The sequence below is a fragment of the Ammodytes marinus genome, assembly GCF_949987685.1.
Source record: "Ammodytes marinus genome assembly, chromosome: 6".
Classification (NCBI taxonomy): domain Eukaryota; kingdom Metazoa; phylum Chordata; class Actinopteri; order Uranoscopiformes; family Ammodytidae; genus Ammodytes; species Ammodytes marinus.
This window is the reverse complement of record NC_137235.1, coordinates 15,993,925-16,011,260: the sequence shown is the minus strand read 5'-3', so window position 1 is coordinate 16,011,260 and position 17,336 is coordinate 15,993,925. Positions and strand designations below refer to the sequence as shown.

General features: G+C 42.0%; 1 protein-coding gene across 1 annotated transcript in view; it reads right to left on the bottom strand.

Annotated features, from left to right (window-relative positions):
* LOC307251437 (multiple PDZ domain protein) overlaps positions 1 to 17,336 on the bottom strand; it is a gene marked incomplete at both ends in the record, with an annotated part of 39,584 nt that overhangs the window by 12,654 nt on the left and 9,594 nt on the right. Inside the window, 10 exons of the mRNA XM_080028808.1 lie at positions 329 to 439; positions 1,357 to 1,534; positions 2,067 to 2,270; positions 4,068 to 4,403; positions 9,179 to 9,377; positions 11,488 to 11,611; positions 13,444 to 13,614; positions 14,350 to 14,559; positions 15,226 to 15,387; positions 15,870 to 16,058. Of these exons, the coding sequence (XP_079884934.1) occupies positions 329 to 439; positions 1,357 to 1,534; positions 2,067 to 2,270; positions 4,068 to 4,403; positions 9,179 to 9,377; positions 11,488 to 11,611; positions 13,444 to 13,614; positions 14,350 to 14,559; positions 15,226 to 15,387; positions 15,870 to 16,058 (1,884 nt within the window). The remainder of the gene's footprint in view (positions 1 to 328; positions 440 to 1,356; positions 1,535 to 2,066; positions 2,271 to 4,067; positions 4,404 to 9,178; positions 9,378 to 11,487; positions 11,612 to 13,443; positions 13,615 to 14,349; positions 14,560 to 15,225; positions 15,388 to 15,869; positions 16,059 to 17,336) is intronic.

Below are 17,336 nucleotides of genomic sequence, written 5' to 3'. Positions count from 1 at the left end.
AATTATCTATACCCCGCTGTGAAACATAGGTGCTTCAAATGGTGCATCCATTAGGCTATGTTATATGATACTTAGCAGAGACCTTTGTTTAATATGCTATGTGTCCATAGGACATTTTGATTGCAACGCTACAAACTCCCCCGCACAACCTTGCTGAAAGTTCTGATGGAAAACTGAACATACACTGCAGAGTCGTAGTGTGAAAGAATGTGGAGCCTAAGGAGACTCAAAAACAACAATGCGTGCACATTTGAATTTACTTTGCATGGTGCATCTTAGCCTAGTGGAAATTAGTCATTTTTCTTGGCGGTTTTCTTAAATACAGTACCTGAGATCTGTGTTGTCCGGACTGAACCAGAAAGACTACAGAGTCTCCAGCTCTGCGAATGGCCTCGACCGCCCGCTCATGACTGGCATCTCTCAGGCTCACACCACACACCTTGGCCACGTCAACACACAGAGCAGATATTGGTGACATTTTCTTTTTTTCTGTCTTAAATTATAAGTGTCAAGATGGGCTATTGTAAAAAATTACAATAGAATGTAAAATTCAGTGAAATCGCCTGCCTTAAAGCAGGGAATTTGCTGGAGAAATATAATTAGGTTCAGAGACAAATTACAGTGGGCAATGTTTATATGAAGGACCTTTTCAACAGTTCTATGAGTGTGTTGCCTTCAATGATGCACACTCATATATTATTATACCCTATGTTCTTAAACGTAATCATTTAATAAAAGTTTCTGTGGTATAGCATGTATAGAGGGCACACTTTCTTTTCATTGTGCAATCCTGTATTGTATAATGCTAATAAAGCTGAGCCAGTAGATAAGGGGTTGGAGTAAATAACACATTCTGGTTATTAAGGGCAACAGGATTGTTCATTACCATACACTTTATCAATAAAATCTTCATCATATAATACAACAGGGACCTAAAACAATAGCAGATTACACACACAAACACAGACACACAGAGTAAAGTGAATCAACAAATACAATCCACCTTTTCACCACTTTCCAATCTGTCTGCCACTCAGAGGTTGTCGTGCCCATACACACACACACACACACACACACACACACACACACACACACACACACACACACACACACACACACACACACACACACACTTGTATTTCCTCCAATCTATAATAAGTGTGCCTCTGTATCTGTCTCTGCAACACACACACACACACACACACACGCACACGCACACACACACACACACACACGCACACGCACGCACACGCACACACACACACACACACACACACACACACACACACTCACACACACACACACACACACACACACACACACACAGTCACACAGTCACACAGTCACACAACACACCTCTAGTATCCTGTCTCCAGTCCGGAGGGTGCCATTATGTGCTGCAGGGCTGTCAGGGATGATGTGTTTAATGAAGACTCCCCTCATCATCTCTCCACTGCTCAGTCTCTGGCCCATGCCTCTGCCTCCCATTATGCTGATACCAAGGGACTGGCCCTGTGCTCGAGTCAGCCGCACACTGTGGAACACACAAAGCAGGATGCAAAGGAACAATCCACACATGATGAATGTATGTCTCCTGTATGCCTGAGGACCCACTTGGGTTTGAAACATTACTGCAACAATGCACAAGATGGATAATTAATCCAATGGGTGTGCTTCTTTTTTTTTCTTCTTCCAGTCTCCCTTTATCCACCGCATAGGGCTGTGTGGATAGAGTTCAAGAGATTAGGTTGAAACTATATAATATTACACCTGCCAGTGAGAGAAAAAAACACAAAAGCTCGTCCTGGGCATGCAGTGCAGCTTATGTGCTTTATCCAGGCGGGGATGCAGTCAGAAATGCGATGAATAGTAGTGGACTTAAGAAAATAGCAGCATGTTGGGTCTGCACTGTGTGTAGCTTTACCAGTTCTGTTAACAATAACTGAGCACCATTTGCTAAGCCTAACAGAGAGAAGATATATGAGGGCATTATGGGTAGGATAAAAAAGGCAGAACATGGAAATCCTGAATACAATCTATGAGAAAAAAAGCACCGATTGACTTACCTTCTGGGTTGATCCCAAGGTACTGTGGTGTGAGAATGGAGGTCCTCTTCTCTCTCCCCTGTACTGTCCACCTTCGTCTCCACCTCCGGCTTTGGTGCTTCCCTATCTGCACTACTCTTGTCCTTTTCCTCCTCCACACTCCGTCCATCTTGCTTTTCTAACCCTGTCTCCTTGTGAGGTAGAGATTTCGGAATCTGCCAACTGCTACGGACAAAACATGCAGGCACAAATAATACTGAGTTAATGTGTTGAATAGAAAACCTGAGGATTACATATGCTATACTTTCTCAAAGCTCAAAATCCTGTATGATTTTTCCTCAACAGCTAACTCTGTGGAGATAAAGGAGATTTATTCAGGACACATATGCACTCAGAAAAGTAATTGGCAAATCATTGTGTTTCTGTAATTGAATAATATTTTCGATAACATATCAAGCAAAATAGACTCAGTAATGTATTGTCTTTGGCTTTTAGATTGTTGGTTGTAGATAAAAAGAAAAAAAAACAATGACAATGACAATAGGGAATAGCATGTTGTTTGCATTTTCCTGATGTTTTATAGTCGATCCAAAAATAAATATGCAGTATATACTGTATATTAGCTAATCCTCAGAATAAGTATTCCTTATTTGCGACCCCTTACCCTGTGAGATATATACAGTAGCATTCGATCTTGGACACACTAATGTAGGTATCTTGGCATACTTTGTTATGCTTTTAAAACCTAACACAATGTGACACATGGCCAATAGGGACCTATATTGGTGGGTCCTGAGAAGATACACTGCTTTAGGAGCAAATAGCCCTGAAAATACACATTTTCTGCCAGCAAGGTCACAGTAAGGTAGTGTATTTATGTGTGTTTGTGCACATGTGTTTGTGTGTGAGAGTATTAGCTTTTATTTATTTATATATATAAAGTATCTCTGTATATAAACACTGGATGTGAGTGTATGTGAATGTGGAAGAAAGAGGTAGGGAAGGAGAGAATTTTTCATGAATATATTTAACGGTGGAGGGCTGTAATAAACCCATGCCGGTGAGTGATAGTGGTGCTATCTGCGCAGCATGGAGCCTATAGCCAGTTAAGTTACAGAAGAGGGCAGAACAAATGGCTCCACCAGTGCTGAAAGAGAGCGGCCAGGAGAGGGGGATAGGACCAAGTCAGGGAGGGGGAGGAGGAGGGGGAGAATGTGGAGAAGAGAAAAACGACAAAACAGAGCAAGATGACCAAGGCAGAGGGAGATGATGAGAGACAGATGTGTAGACACAAAGAGTCAAGAGAGAAGTCCTGCGGAGGAGAGAGAGACAAGAGACAAGAGGCAATGAATTGAAAGATAAGAGTGAATAAAAAGGCTGTGGAGAGAAATGGGAGTGAGGGAGGGAGGAGAAAGACAGAGGCACAAAGATGGAGCGAAAGCAGGGACAGACGGAAGCGAAACAATTCATTTTTTCGCTGACAGTCAGCACCAAGATCCATAAGCGAAAGGGCTAAATATAACTCACAGATTCAACATTCAGAGAAGCTTTCCGCCTTTACCACCAAGAGAAAGAATGGAGAGTTAAACAAAACACGGACTGGAAGAGACTCCCACACTGAGCCTGGTTGCATACTAAAACACATTTTTTCCTAGTGGATACGGTTAATTAAAATGTCAGATAATAACTCAGATCATTAGTATGACTTAAGCTGCTGTTGTAACTGAAATGTTTGTGTAATGTGTCATGGTAATAAAACCCTGGCTGCAGTTAAAAAATCAAAAGCCTAACACAGAGAACACATTAAAATAACTAACATCGGGGCAGAGTGTAAAGCTATTCCACAGTCTCTCAATTTCTCTGCAGCAAACATATCAACATGCAATAAAGCCTTGGAGGAGCCTTGAAGTCTAATAAAACCCCAAGACAGGTTTATCTTGCACTATGGGGAGCCCACAGAGTACAGGGATAAGATGACGATAAATAATAATAGGGCTCGGATCTATATGGTTCTTACATTACCTTGAGTAGGGGGCAGGGGCAATGGTAGGGATTATGGCCTTTGAAGGGCCTTCGAATTGAGCTTTGAATGAAGCAGATGGGCCGACTATTGCTGCTGCTGCTTGTCCGGGGGCCGCTGCAGCTTGACTTTTGACTGGGGCAGAGGTTGTGATGATGGGGGAAGCCGCTGGACTTTGGGCCTCAGCTCTGATTGGTCTGGGGGATCTGGTCCAGACCGGTTCCGGAGAAGGGGTCGACGGTGTGGAAGTGGCGCTGTCTCCTGCGATGGAGGCCAGCGGGGGTAAACACAGGCGGCTGCGGTGCTCGTCCACCTGAAGGCCTGGGACATAGGTTATTCTGGAAGGAAGGAGAGGGAGGAAATGTGGGATAATGAACAATGTGGTTGCAGGGAGGGGGACCTATTAAAAATGTATACGACTTAAGTTCTCCCATTACAGTTTCCTCCACCGCTGTACATTTGTTTAACTTTCAGCACAGAAACAAAGACTAATAGGATGACAAGGGATTAGACTAATGACACATTGTTGCATAGTGCAAATGGTTTCTAAAACAGGATAGATGAGACTATGGTCTCGAAACACAAGACAGTTTTAAACATTAGATTTGATGCACCCCTAAACAGAGAAGGGAATGCTGAACGCATAATGATTATTATCAAAAAGCAACCACTAACATTTACTAAGGTTGATGTCTTATATTTCCTATCTTCAAATATATTTATGTGCTCTGCTATAAGGGATGTGCCCCCACTCCATCAACGTGGCTTGTGCAAGATGAAAAGAAAAATGTATGGAAAATGCGACAACATGTATATCTTAATGTCACTGCAGGATTTTCTGAAACGCTACAATAACAAAATGTGTTTTGCATAAGCCCAAATCTATCTGAGCTCTGTCGTAAACAATGTAATTTAACTAAAGTGTCAAGGACATCATTAAAGCCCAACCCTCTTCCTCCACATACACACACACGCACACGTGTACACACACACACACACGTGTACACACACACACACACGCACGCACACACACGAACACACACCCACTCCCATTCTTGTTAGACGCTACCAGTAGACATGCTGTTTGAATCCGCTGAAAGACCCAATTTCTCTGTTCCACTCATGGTGGCAGACTGAATGGGGAGGTCTTCCACGCTAAGCTGTTGTGACTGAGCCATGTGGACAGCCTGTCTTGTCTCAACAGAGACAGCGTGACAGTGACAAGCCCTCACCCTTCTACGTCTCTTATTCTGAGGCTGCCAAAGCAACTCATCTGCCTCCACTCTCAGTTAGTTTGTCTGCAGTATACTGTCACACGGAGACGGTGCAGCGTGTGTGTGTGCGCGGGTTAGTGTTTTTTGTGTATGCCCATGTGATAGAGAAAGATACAGAATGCGAGCGTGTGTTCATCTGTGTGTATCTTTGTGTGTGTGTGTGTACGTGTGTATCTTGGGTGCATCTATGAGGAGGCTCTTTAAAAACACTCTTTTATTCAGAAGCGCACTGTTCAAGGTGAGATGAGCGATGAATTATTCAGAGCTATTTCACATCGCAGGAAAAAGGTGTTTTTGGAGGTTAGACCATTGTGGGGATGTGTATGTGTGTGGGTTAGAGTGTGTATGTGTGTGTGCCTGTAAAAAAAAAAAAAAGAGAGAGAGAGAGAGAGAAAGGGGTGGGGGGAGGGAGAGAGAGATAGAGACAGAGAAGTTGAGGGAAAATGAGTGGGTGTTTTGCAGGGCAGAAGGGTTAGTGGAGGTGGAGCACATTTCCAATCAGCCAAACAAGCATTGTCAATGTAGAGCCATAAATGCTGATGTTAGAGCAAGTAATCATTTCCCAATTTCCCCTCAGGCAAATCTTTAAAATTTCATCGTCTAATCTAATTTAACATGACTGCTGTGTCTCAGCCAACTATGACTGGCAGTGTCAAGAGCAAGGTGGTAATGGAGATCCAGAGTGAGCCAAGATCATTTATACGTGACCATGCAGGGCACGTACTCATACTAATGGTGTACAAATAGTCCCTCATTCGAGTCACACTGACTGTCAAGATCTGCATGAGTAGATCTAGAATGTTTTTCAGAGGTTGATTCTTCTCTGCATTTCCCAAAGGACCATTCATTGTACATTCTTTCTGAACTAGGAGCTCTGGCTTTTGCACAAAGACGTGTTTGAACTATGACATGAGATAAAGTGTGCACAAATGAAATATAAATAGACTACGCTCAATATCTGAACGGACGATATGTTGAATTCAACACCCAATGCACCACCATTTTGTAATGCTGGGCCCATTTACAGGGCCTTTTTTTGTGTCATAAATTGTGGCCAATTTCCAGGTTTCTTAGGCCCTCATAATTAAGAAACAGACAGGATACCCTGCTATGGGTGATATCAACCACACACTATCAGATTAATAACAGGCTGCACAATTCATTGTTTTGCGAGGTAGTAACAGCTGTAAAAAGGCAAAGGGTTAGCATGTTTAATTTGAGCAATATGTCATGACACATTTAAATTTATTTCAAAGATAACCTACGGAGCTCAAAATGGTTGCCAAGCGGAGATAGAAACTGGGATATTATTTATTACATACTACAGTACATCATACAGGGAAATATGGCACAAATTTCAACATTACAATATCTAGTGATTTCACGTATTTTGTGCCAAACATATTCAGCAAGCCTGTGGCACAATTAGGGATAAATTGGATTACGACGATCACCTTTTAAAGCAGTTCACTTCCTGTGATGGCTTATTGATAGTTTCCTTATATTGATTTAAGACTGGCTTCTCCATAGAGGAAACAGATTTTGCAAGGCACAAATATCAAAGGGATCCTTAAACATACAATATATAATTTTCCGCTGCTGGGGGGATCACAATGAAAACAATACCCAAAAACGTAATTCAAATTTATCAAGTTGTCTTCACACTGTGACTGCACGCGATGCTCGCGATTAACGCATAGACCTGTTATAAAGGGATTAACGCCGCAAGATTACATGCGCCGCGGGGGGCTTTCATGAAGCCAGACACCACGCCTCTGTCCGTGTGGATTTGAGTACAGCAAAGCAACTGTGTTTGTCTCAGTCGGACACGGCGCCCTGTCACGGCCAGGTAGGGCTGGCCCGAATTATTTCAATATCCGAATATTTGTTTGTTCAGTTAGTAGCCTAGTCAAAGCTTTTTTTTGATTTTTTTTTTCAAAATTACTTTTTTTTCAAAGCTTTTTTGAAGCTTAACTTCAATATATTTTGTCAGCAAATATTAATATTTAGATACAAGTTATTAAGGTAATTTGATTAAATGCACATTTTAAATATCAAATTATCAAATTATTTTAACTTTGACCTAGTTTGCCTCTGACCTTTCAAAGCACAACCGGTGAGATACCAGCTGTAGGTTACGTTACCAGAAGCGAACTTAAAGTGACTCAAAGCACAGTATGTACAGAGAGGTGGAGGAAGAATAGATTATTTGTTTTGCTAAACTTTATAACACAACATTAGCGCAATCTCGGAAGGAAAAGTGATGCTTGCCAAAATGCTAACGTTAGCTAAGCTGTTTTTCTACGTTCGCTATGCAGCGCTGCGACCATCAACGTGACTGTCTGGTTTGCATCATGGGAATACCCAGTCAATAATGGCGATAATATGGACAAAAGACTATCAACATTAGATCGTTGTATGGATTTATTAGTCCCGAAAAGATGCACGTTCCGGGATGAATTAAAAAGCGCCTGTTACCATTCAAAAGTTATTTAATCATCTACAAACTACACAGATTACTGTTTCGTTCCAAAAACTCGGTTTCAGGGAGTATGCTCCATGGGGTTATTAATGTTGTTTTTGATGGTGTGTTTTTTTAGAACGAGTATTCGGGACAGCCCTACGGCAAGGTAGTGCAATTTGTGCATTTATATTGTTTCTCTGCGCAGTGCGCACACAATGCTGATGTGTTTGTATGTTGATGACATGCTGTTTATTTGTGTGTAGGCTAAGTCCTATTTGCGAGTGGCGTGTGTCTTTATTGCAATGTTGTTTTAATGCTATTTGTGCAGTGACTGCCACGTGCGCACACAAATCACTGATTCAAATGTGTTTTGTACATTTAGTTGCAGTTTATTTGTGCATATTTGGCACAGTTGTTGTTGTTGTATTCTGTTACGCCATGCACATAGTGCACTGTTGTGCTGGGTCTGATCTCAGCCATGGTTGATTAGGGGAAATAAAATAGCAGGAGAAAATCTATGCGCAATAGACAATGATCCCACATATGATCAAGCTTGCTGTGGAAGTTTACACGGACACGGCCATGGTGTCTGGCTTCATGACATGAGAAAAGTGCTGCCAATTTGCGACGTTTAGTTTAGCCGGCATTTGGCAGCAGGAGGAAGGGTATGGTGAGCTCACCAACCAGCCCTCGTACTCGCATGTAACCGAAGGTAATCGCTTCGTCACGTCACGGGTACAGCAACGGAGGCCAAGGCATAATCGTAATCCATCACAAAACAATACAATGCAATGCAAAAAACAATAATACAAGAGCAGCACCAAGCTATGTAAGCTTTATGCTACTTTTTTCTTCCACTTGTTTTTTCGCACAGTGGTCTAGTGACCTGCTTCGACGTAATGTCTGGTCCGCCATGTATTTCAACCCGGAATTTTCCGGAAGTTACAGGGGGAAGAAGCAGGGGAGAATTCCCATCTGTCATTGACAGGCGACCGATAAACTCGGAGCGTTACTTGGTTAAAATTAATAATTTCTTCTGAGTAGAAAATGTATGGAAACATTTGTGATGTTTGAGTACATAACTCAAAAACATATATAACATTGGTTATGTCATTTTGTGAAGTCTTAATGAAAACAACAGCTAATACAATTATCTTCTGTGACTGTCTGATGACTTTATGATGTCATGTGGCAACACTTGAGCCATTGAAAAGACAATGACATAAACACTAAAATTGAAGATTATAGAAGACAGGTAATCTGGAGGTAACTCAGTGATTTCGTAGTTGTATGAGGCGCTGAACCATGTTTCCACAGCATGGATCACTTGTTCCGACAAAATTCTCCCCATGTTGGACAATGACTGGCTCCTCACCTCATCTCTGGCCCTATGACAGAGTGTCTGCGCAGCAAAGCCCTGGCCCTGGCGTTGGTCAGGTTGGAGGTTGCTTCTCCGTTGATGGCCAAGATGGCGTCTCCAACCCCGAGCCTGCCATCCTGGCTAACAGAGCCCCCCTGGACCACACTGCGCACCAGCATGCCTGAGCCGTCCTTGATAGCACTCACCGACATCCCTGCCAACACGCACACACATTTCACATTCACAAACAGACACATAGACACAGACACACACACACAAGCATAGGTGAGTGGAGGGCTTGGCTAAGGCTGCTATGAATGCACGCCAGACAGACAGTTACACAAACAAACACCTGACAGTGGCATAATCAGCATAATCAAGACAGACACTAGGCAGATTAGCACACAAACATGGCTACACATGCCAGACATTTGCACAGCGTTATCCTTCACAGTCACACACACACAAGGTGCACAAACACAACTGTGCGCACACTCTCACACAGACATATGGCACAGGGCACAGTTGACTAGAGGGGTAACACGTGCCCATCTCACTAACACCTGACTTTGGCATTATCAAATTGGACACAAGGCGGATTACACCGACACTTAATGCAAACAGGCAGAAGCCGGTAAATCAGGCATCACACGCACACACACCTCATGCACACACTGACACACACACACACACACACACACACACACACACACACACACACACACACACACACACACACACACACACACACACACACTGTGCAGACAGAGAAAGCTACAACAAATTAGGAAGGCTAATCTATGGTGCTTTCATACTACATTACTATGCACACATCCACAACACTATGGTCGTACATAATTTGAAGCTGGCCAAAGAAATGACTTAGTGCTTATTTTTGATCAAATAAATAGTTTATTGTTTTTCTGGTATTACATTCAAATTACAATACAATCATAGTGCCTGGAATACATTTGACTGGAGACGCAGCTACTGACTGTGACAAAACAAACAGAAGACACACATTTCAAAGACATGAGAGGAAGTCTTAGGTGATAATAATGAATGTCTCAAACTCCAAATGTGTTCAAATACTATAACACATCATAAAAATACATTTTCTCTATTACAAACTGCAATAATGTTTAATAATAATTAATGGTAAATTCCCACATAAAAATTCTCATATGAAAATCTATTTGCTTTGACCTCAACAAACAAACAGAAAGTGCAATAGGTTCACAACATTCAGGAATTAGCCGAGACTCCCTAATAGGCTGCATATATTCATGTTTTAAGATGAGCAAGGCAAGAAAAAAAGACCTCATTTTAGTCCATCAAACCTTTTCCTTTAACCACCTGCTCTAAAAGCCTTACAGGCCTTGTAGTACAAACCAACCACACTCTGTATACATGTTAGCATGTTTCATCTCCCGAAATTGGGTATAAAGTCATAGTTACACAATGGGTAGTTTGTTACATGGCACCTAATAACAGGAAGACAATACAGTAGTACAAATACATGTTGTACTACAATACTATTACTCATGAAAAAAAAAACAGTATTTAGGCCATACAGACCATAAATCTGCCCGAGCTTAAGCTTTAGCTTCAAATTCAAATATATTTAAATGAACCCAAATGTTAGAAAATCTGCAAACTCTTCACATTGTGATATCCAGAAAACCGTGCTACATTAAATACCTCAGCAAAACCTACAATATTTGAAGAAATGCAGTGACACACAGGCTGTAAATTGTGACCTTGCTTTTTGTTGCACCTGGGCATTAACATAATCTCAAACTTTCACACAAACAAACACACACACATATAAGTTGTGTGGTGCCTTATTAGAGCACGTTCCCAGAATGCAAATGAATGTGTTCCCTTATGCTTTGCATAGTGCCCATAGATGAAAGTGCAGTATCGCTTTCCCTTTCTTGTTTGAATAGCCTAACATGGGACTTGCTCTTGGAGCAGTAAAGACAACGTACCCTCAACACTGGTAGCAGAACAACAAATATATTTAGACACATTTCCAATACTACTCATTGGTTTTCAATATTACTTCTTAACATAATTTCACATTACTTTGACCACCAAACTAAACCTCTCTGACAAAAAAACAAATACACACAAACACACACACGCAAGCATACACACACACACACAAACACACATTTATCTGCTCTCAGGTATGAGGAGCACATGACTTCACCACTCCTCTTCAGGGCAGTCGTCACCAGAGTCAATAAGCGTCATCATGGCCATGCCAGCGACGTACACACACCAAGACACCATCACCATGAGAAAGACGGAGAACATACCAAGGCCACGCGCGCCCCGGACAACAGTGATTGTCCTCTCGAAGCTGGTGCGGTGGGGCAGAGGTGGTGCATGCTGCCTATCGTCCTCTTCCATGACGCCAAAACGATGTCGCAGCTGGTTTTCCTAAGAGAGACAGCAGGGGGAATGGGTGAGTGTTAGCATGAAGGTGGTCGCCAAAAAGCAAGAGTAAGATGGCCACAGCTATGCTAGTGGCTCTTTGAGGATGTCTTAAGACACGGTGGTGCTTTAAGATACACGCTAACGTCAGCACGATAACATGCTTACAAGGACAATGCTAATAAGTTGATGTTTAGCAGGTATAATGTTTAACATGTTCACCATCTTAGTTTAGCATGCTATCATGCTAATGTGCTAATTAGCAAGAAACTGAGGATAGCTGAGTAACAAGAGGAAAAGTTGGAGGGTCGTAGTCATGACAATTTCATCCTATAGTCTCTGAACATCTGTACTACTATCACGAGTGTGCATCAAATAGTTGTCGATATATTTCACTCTGAACCACAAATGTCAAACTCATGGTGGCACTACAAAGTGATGGACCAAGCAACAGACCGACCATGTTGCTAGCACAGCAAAAAACTCAAAAGTGGTGGTTTGTTAGAGAAATACGTACATAGTGCTACATAGGAGCAGCAATAATGGTGGACAAATGCACATTGCCCACAACAGAGTCGTTGCTGCACATTACACAGATCAAGTCTTACACTGTCTAGAAAAGTAATCCATACTCCAAGAGATAATGTGGCACCAATGTCCTGTACTTCTATTATTTCAACCAATCAGGTTTCTCGTGAGACACAGACAAACATTTCAAACAACCATTAACTCTCCTGGGTGAAGTCCTTTGGAATAATTCTTAGATGTTAAACATGGAGAAAAGGTACACCTTCCTTAGTCCCTCCAGGGCACTTGAACAAGATAGCATTTGAACCTTCAGAGATATTACTGAAGTTCTGAGGCTACCTTAGCAACAAGCCTTTCTTTGATGAGAATACACCGACACATGCTGCTTTGAGTCCCTTTGTGTGTGTGTGGGGGGGGGGGGGGGGGAAGGCATTGACACAATACTGTATGTCCTTGTGCTAGACCATGCGCCAATGTCGTGCAAGCAGTAAGCACTCTTCATTGAGAGGCAATTGTTGGTAATTAAGCAAAAGCCAGTACAAAAGCCTGCCTCAATAGGATTGAGTTAAGGCCACAATGGAGGAACAAGTCTTTGACACTGAGCACTTTCTCTATACCTGACCCAGTGATACTGATACAAGCGCCTCTAAGCTCTTCCACTATACAGCGTGAAAAGAGAGAACAGACACTGCCATGGTAATCTCTCCAGGAGCTAAAATGGCTACCCACAGAATCTCAGGTTTGCATGGTAATGAGCAATGCTTTCCGTGTGACCAACATGCAAGAATTACACTGCTACGTTAGCGTAACTGTCACTGCAAAGATGTTTCCTGCTGAGAACAAAGCATCATGCAAATGCTCCTTTTTACAAAGTTCCCAGTTGAATGATTATGCACGGTTATATAAATGCGTTAATGTTTATGTTAACAAAATAAAATGTTAAACTTGTGCATTTCAACAAGGAATGTGAAAGGTATGCATTTATTTCCAGAATATGTTCTGTGCATAACACTGAAAACTGGTCGTGCTGTAAAAAATAAAAATAAAATCGGTTGTTGTACTTATTTCTAAATGTTTACAACTTACAATGTACAATTTAAACCATGCTGCTTTATAGTACCTAACCATACTTTTGATCAAGCCAAAAGGTTAAAGACAAACACTGCTCTTTACTCTCCTGTGGACCAACGTTCTACTATCTTTCTAACCACAATATAAACCCATATGTGAGCAGGGATTATACACAAAGAACTATCCAGCAATTATACATACACTTTTACTAATGTTCATATTGTGGTATTATGACCTACCGTTGTAGTGTAATACGGCTGGCTGATGCTGTTGTCCTCTGTGTGGAAAGTGTTGCTGTTAGCCTCCCCTGCCTCAGCTAGCACGCTGACCTGAGTGTGACTGTCAGTGTCATCGCAGGAGGCCCGCGTACTCCTCTCCAAGATGGGCGTCAATCCACCACACAGTTCCAACTGAGAATACAAAAATTCCAAACTAGAAATCAAGGAGTTTGAAAAAAATTAAATAATATATATGGCTATGTGCCCTAAAAAGTGGGTAAACTCTAGTGGAAATAAACAGGCTAAAAAAGGTGGCTGTAAATTAGGCACCCTCTTCTCTCCCCTTCCCTCTCCATCTGTACTGTGGTCGATGCATTGTGTTCATCTCTCAGCTGCATTAAAAATTCAGACGACCTGTAACTGGACTCTCCTGCTCCTTGTTACTAAGCCACAGTCCACAACAAAAGGGAGAAGAAATGCTGTACTCACAAGGAAAACATACTTTACAGTAATTGTCTCGCATATCTGGGGAAATATATGTCCGTTTTTATTGAGTTTATAAATATGAAATATCATTTTGACTATGAATTTAAGGAAACCCTGCGAATTAGTTTTTGTAGTGATGGGTTAGTATGCTGCAGTCAATGTTTATTAAAACAGTGCAGAAAGCAATTCCTGATGTGCATACTTAGTGTTGGGCAATGTGATATTTTTTAAATAAACAAGCAGATTTTTCATGTATTTAATTTGCTGGATCACCCAAAAGCACAAAGGTTATTTTATCCATAAGCAATTAAGTTGAGTTTCAAGAAAATGTACTTTATCCCTATTCATACTGATATCACAACACAACATATTCATTTCGTCCATTAGTTGCAATCTTTCGGGGTGAGACTCCCATGTTCCAAAATGTCTCTCTTTACATACCGGCAGAGGTTTGGCAACTCCAATGCGGACAGGGCCGTAGCCGGTGGACTTCAGGACGTGCACAGCATAATCCAGACTGGAGCCTTCCAAGTCGCTTTCATTAACGAACATGAGACGGTCACCCGGTAACAGCTGACCATCTTGATCCGCTACACCTCCAGGCACCAAGGACCGGATTACCAGAACTGTTTTAGTGGCGTCTTCTGGATCCTAGAGTTAGACATAAGGATGGAGAGGACGCGTTGACCAAAGATATATGTTCTAAAATCTTCAATAAATTAGATACATTGAGATTCAAAATAAAATAATGTAAACTAAATTAAAGGTGCATTATGTTATTTTAGTTGAATCAGACGAGTGAAGATGTTTTAAAGTATATTCTCATTACTGGATATACAAACGTTCATCAAAGGAAATTGGATCCCTGGAACACTGTTTGAAGTCTACCTACATGAAAATGTACTGTTTCACTGTTGTTGTTTACAGCAGCAGGGACCACAGTTTTGTTTACAAACATATTCTAGTCTTACCTTTGGTTCCAGGTGCCGCAAAATAATTTTGCTTTGATTTATGATGGTATAATTATACAATACTAAGAATTACATTAAGAGTAAATATTTTTAGTAAGCTAACTGCAGGCTCTGCAAATGTATACAAATCCCCCTCCTCTGAAACTGCATATTGCTCCTTTACACAAATAACAAATCCAGTCTCAATGGTTTAGCGCACAATTATATAGAATAGAAGAAGTCCACACGCCTCACATTTTTCTTCACCCTGTCCGACCCCCCACACTTATATTTTTAGACTGCGGCAGCCTAATCATAGTCTGTTCTATTAGTAGAGAAAAAGGCTCAGGGGCATGATGGCTCTGACCTGGTAGTCCAGGATACTGAAGCCCAGTCCCGACTCGCCTTTCTCCAGCTCCACCACCTGAGCCTCTCTCTCCCACATGGCCAGTGGAGGGGACATGTGGGGCACGCCACGCTTGGTGATGTCCTCAGCTGTAGGACGGGGGATGACACAGCCCTGGTCCAACTGGGACAATTTACAAGAGTGATTTACAAGAGCATATTCAAGCCTATGTTCAAATGCAGAGGAATCTGTGACTATTATAATACAGTCAAACTGCTTTAAAGGAATAGTTCAACATTTCCTGTAACTGTGCATGCATTTTTAGTTTAGAATTGGTTAACGGTTGCTCATCCAGGTTAGCTTAGCATGCACACTGGTGTTCAAGGGTAGCAGGTCAAAAGATGTACACTTTACACCATCACTAAACGCTTCTGTGTGCTTCTTGGGACTTGTTTATTTACCATGTTATGTTGCGCTCTATATTTTTAAAGGTTATGTTTACAAGTTACAAGTTTCTGTCCCCTTTTTCTAGAGCTGAGGCAAAAGAGTGAGGCAAAAGAGCTAAACATTAAAACAATTTAATTATTCCTTTAAGGCAGAGAATTAAAAAAAAACACTAATGCGTGATCTCTCGATCCATCCTTTTCGTCAATGTAGACCTTCACCTTGTCATTGAACTCGGCCAGCAGCTCTTTGAGGGTGAGACGGACGTCATCGTCGTCTTCCTCTTCGTCGCTGTCGGGAATTGCAGGGGGCACAATGCGAGAGCACACCAGGCAAACACGCACCGGTAGCTCCTTCAGAATATTGACCACCTCCTTATGTGTCTCTCCGACCAGAGGGATCCCATTCACCTGCATGGAACATAAATAATAAATGTACGGTATTTCTAAAAATCAATATTTCTAGCGTCAGTGATTGGCTTGAGTCATGCTTTCTGGCGTTTGAAAAATACCAGGGAAAACAAAGCTACTCTGATTGACACTCATGGTTTCCATGACTGCGTGTGTCTGAGTGCTCATCGCAAATTATGTGCGACGGCTATACATCACTAATAAACTAATTTGGGAGGATAAAAGCTAGTCTGCCGAGAATCTGTCTCTCCCTCGGCGAGTGTGTGTGAGTGAGTGTGTGTATCGGCGCACACACACACGGGGAGTCGCCGTGCTGGGGCTCGACTCACAGCCACGGAAGAGAGATGAAAGATAACCTAAATATTAAAGTTACTCGGTTGACGTGAACTACGCTCGTAAGTAGCCCGAACTTTATAACACCTATTCAACATGCATTTAAAGTGGACATGTAGAAAGCGATAGGCTATATTAATCAGGAAATGAATGAAGCGCGATTATGACGGCGAACGTGTGTGTGTGTGTGTGTGTGTGTGTGTACCATGGACCTATTATAAGAGGTGTGTAAACGAGCGTAGTTCCTGTCAATTGTGTGTTTACAGGCGAACGAACGCGTATGTGTGTGTGTGTGTGTGTGTGTGTGCGCGCGCGCCTACAAGACGGCGGGGGCACGAGGACAATGACGTCACGGTTAACCGTGTACACGAAAAAAAATTCGTCGTGTACACGGTTAGGCATTTTTGTAAACGTTCACACCCCTAGTATTTACTGATATTTCATTTTTGGGTATCAAGGAGAATTTAGTGTCCACAGTACATTGAGCCCCGGAAATAACTATTAATAGCTGAAAACAGTATCCAAACCTTAAAAATTTAATTTAAAAAATGGGTACGAACATTGTTTTGCCACGCTAATATCGTCTGATGGAGATAAACACAGATGGGCTCAGACACAGATGTCGGTTGTACTATCAAAGATACCAAGGACACGAGCCCGTTTGCAGTGTTTGCAATACTACACGCAAAGCTACTGCACTGTAAAGCTACTGCAATGTCTACGGAGTTCATCAGATTGCTCATCATGATGAGTGATTTGTTGGTGCGTTGAACCTGCCCGGTGGAGGGCGAGGAGGGCAAGCTCTCCCCCTACAATAGAAGCACAAAAGCACAGAGGCACTGATGCTCCCACCCTCCTTCTTATTTTTGGCTGCCTTAAAGCAAAAAGTTGTATACTGTACAGGAATTGTGTGGTGATTACCCAAAGGTTCTAAGCTACAAGGTT